Below are 3,032 nucleotides of genomic sequence, written 5' to 3'. Positions count from 1 at the left end.
ATCCATCAATGAGTTTGAATTTTAATTAAAGAGAAATAAAAAAAAGAACTTAATGTAACAATGTGTATGGTTCAACAATTTTATTCTTTTCTTTACAAAGAAAAAAAAAAGACAAAATAATTCCATGATAATTTGTGAAGAACTTGTATATTTTACTTTTTCATTTTCATGAGATTTGCAATGTGAAGAACTCATATAAATTATATGAAATTTATATGTCTTAATAATATATATCATATATTTTGATTCACATAATAAATTTGGTGTACATATAATTTTTTTTTCTAATTATTACTCACTAATATTTTTAAAAATTCATCAATGAGTTTGAATTCTAATTCAAGAGAAAAAAAAAAACTCAATGCAATAGTATGCATAATTTTACAATCCTAATCTTCTTTTCAAAAAAAAAAATTTGATAAAAATATTATATTTAAATTCTATCATGAATTATAACATTTATTAAATAAAATACATATGTTAATTAGAGTAAACATATATAAAATACATATTTTATTTAATAGATACTACAATTTATATGAGATACTTTTTTTTAATTATATATTCTTTTCAAAGTTATTTTATGAAAATATATGAATTTATTTTTATATTTTGATACATAGATTTTTTTTTAATTCAAAAAAAATAATTATATTAATTTAATAAAAATATTTTTTAGTATAAAATTTTATTTAAAAATAAATATAAAATATATTTTCTTTTTAAATATATAATTTAATCAATCGATTAAAAATATCAAACGTAATTATATTTAAATATTATAATATAATTTATTATTAATTTTTTAAAATTAATTTTATTTATATAATTATGATAAATTTTAAAAATTTTGATATTTCACATAAAATTAAAAATTTTAAATATAATTATAATTTAACATAATTATTTGATAATTTTTATTTAATTGGCCTTTTCTTTTCAATACTTTAAAAAAAAAAAATTGACCTCTGAGGGCACTTGTGTCATTAAGCAGCAAAAGTTTCCTTCAAATTTGGACACGTTTAAAACACTTGGAAATGAAGGTTGTGAAATATGAACCGTACACAGCTGAAAGACGACTGGTGAGTCCTTAGTCCTTCAACTCTGCTGCTATAAATACACACCAGGACCCAACCGAAAGGCCAGTGTAAGTGCCCAAAACCCTTCTTTCACACGCTCATCTGCCTGCAAAAAATATCTGGTTCCTTCTAATGCTTCCCTTCTCCATAGCCACTCTGGTTTTCGTCTTTCAGAAATCAAATTCAAATCACTGTTTTTTTTGCCCATTAATGATCCAGCTTTAATCTCTCTCTCTAATTCTCTTCGATATTTTCTTTAATTCGCATGTTTCTTCAAATCACTCTGTTTTCAAGTTAGATCATAGCTTTGCTGTTTTTGCTTGCATCTGGTTTCTTCCGGGAACCCATTTTTTATTCTTGAAGGAGGAGAAGGGACAAATTTTTTGAGTTCCTGTTTCTTTCACATTCATTTTCATTTCGATTTCTCTCTGTTTCGTCTGTTCAGGTAGCAACACAATCTCCATAAAAATTTTGACAAACCATGGACAGAATGCAAGAAAACGTTCCTTTTGGATTCGCCAATACTGCCGATATCGGGTCCTCGCTATCGCAACTCAAATTGGCTGGAGGCAGTAACCCGTTAGATTCAATTTTCTCCCATTGCCCTCCAGAAAACACCATTAGCGACCCTCTTTCTGAGCCTTTAGGTTCTTCAGTCTATCTCCGCCAGAGAGATCTCTTGCAAAAATTTTGCGATGAAAACAGAAGAAGTAGCAGTAGTTCGTTTTCTCGCAATTGGCTGACAAGCTCACTTCAAAATTCAGTGCGGGCAAGCAATTATTTAACTCCAAGTCCAACTAAGAAGAAACTATACAGGGGAGTCAGGCAGAGGCATTGGGGGAAATGGGTAGCGGAGATAAGACTCCCTCAAAACAGAATAAGAGTCTGGTTAGGTACTTACCAGACTGCAGAAGCTGCAGCTTATGCTTATGATCGTGCTGCTTATAAGCTTAGAGGCGAATATGCGCGATTGAATTTCCCAAATCTCAAGGATCCCAGCAAGTTAGGATTCACAGATTGCAATAGAATGGATGCTTTGAAGAGTTCAGTGGACGCCAAGATTCATGCTATTTGCCAAAAGGTGAAAAGAGAGAAGTCCAAAAAGAGCACAGCGAAGAAGAGTAACCTTGATTCTAATGATTTTGAGGGTGGTGATAAAGTGGTGAAGGTAAACTCAAATTCGTCATCGGCAACCTCATCATCTTTGTCACCTATTGTTTTTGGTGACAACTGGGGTGGTGAATTGCTCTCACCAACAGTATCTGAAGATGGGTTATGGAAATGTGAAAATTCTTCCCCATCTGTTTCTACAGATTATCCAATGATGATGCCAGAGAACAATGATTTTGATGGCTGCTCGCTCGCAAGAATGCCTTCTTTTGATCCTGAGTTGATCTGGGAGGTTCTTGCCAATGAGGGAAACATTTCTAATCAAAATTGATGTCCCAAAATATGTCCAAGAGGAGGGTGAATTGGACTTTAAAAATAATTTTCGATTCTTGCTCAAAACCTTTGAAAATTGCAGCTAGGTTCAACTTTATTGACTAATGTGAAATATGAACAATACAGCACTATTGACAAGTTTATTCAAAGTTAGGCTATATGTAATCAGTATACTGATCTAATAAATTATATCAGCATTCAGCAGAGATATCAGTAATCTGGATAAGTTTTTAACACAGCAACCAGAGCAGTATACTAGATATATTAATTTACAACAAATTAAATAACTAGCAGATTATATCAGATATCAGCAGATTTAGCAGTAAACTAATTTTCTCAGTTTGCAGAAAGGTTATCAGCAAACAATATCAACTTTCATATCAGCAAAAGCATATCAATCATAAAGTTAAATTGCATAAATGTAAAGAGCAAGGGTCGAGAAAATGAACACTGAAATTTTATAGTGGTTCGGCTCAACTAGCCTACATCCACTCTCTCAAAGATCCCACT

The 3,032-nt window shown here is 30.9% G+C and overlaps 1 protein-coding gene across 1 annotated transcript; it reads left to right on the top strand.

Annotated features, from left to right (window-relative positions):
• Positions 1-1,150: 1,150 nt before the first annotated feature.
• Positions 1,151-2,680, top strand: LOC110671539 (ethylene-responsive transcription factor ERF061-like). The gene has a single exon (XM_058153722.1). The coding sequence runs from the start codon at positions 1,561-1,563 to the stop codon at positions 2,518-2,520; it is 960 nt and encodes a 319-aa protein (XP_058009705.1). The 5' UTR covers positions 1,151-1,560; the 3' UTR covers positions 2,521-2,680.
• Positions 2,681-3,032: the final 352 nt, after the last annotated feature.

The sequence above is a fragment of the Hevea brasiliensis genome, chromosome 9 (assembly GCF_030052815.1).
Source record: "Hevea brasiliensis isolate MT/VB/25A 57/8 chromosome 9, ASM3005281v1, whole genome shotgun sequence".
In the NCBI taxonomy this organism is placed as follows: domain Eukaryota; kingdom Viridiplantae; phylum Streptophyta; class Magnoliopsida; order Malpighiales; family Euphorbiaceae; genus Hevea; species Hevea brasiliensis.
The sequence above is the reverse complement of the archived record's forward strand: the minus strand, read 5'-3'. Positions and strand labels throughout refer to the sequence as shown.

Coding starts and splice junctions, on each gene's coding strand:
- LOC110671539 (XM_058153722.1), top strand. CDS start 1,561: ATGGACAGAATGCAAGAAAACGTTCCTTTTGGATTCGCCAATACTGCC.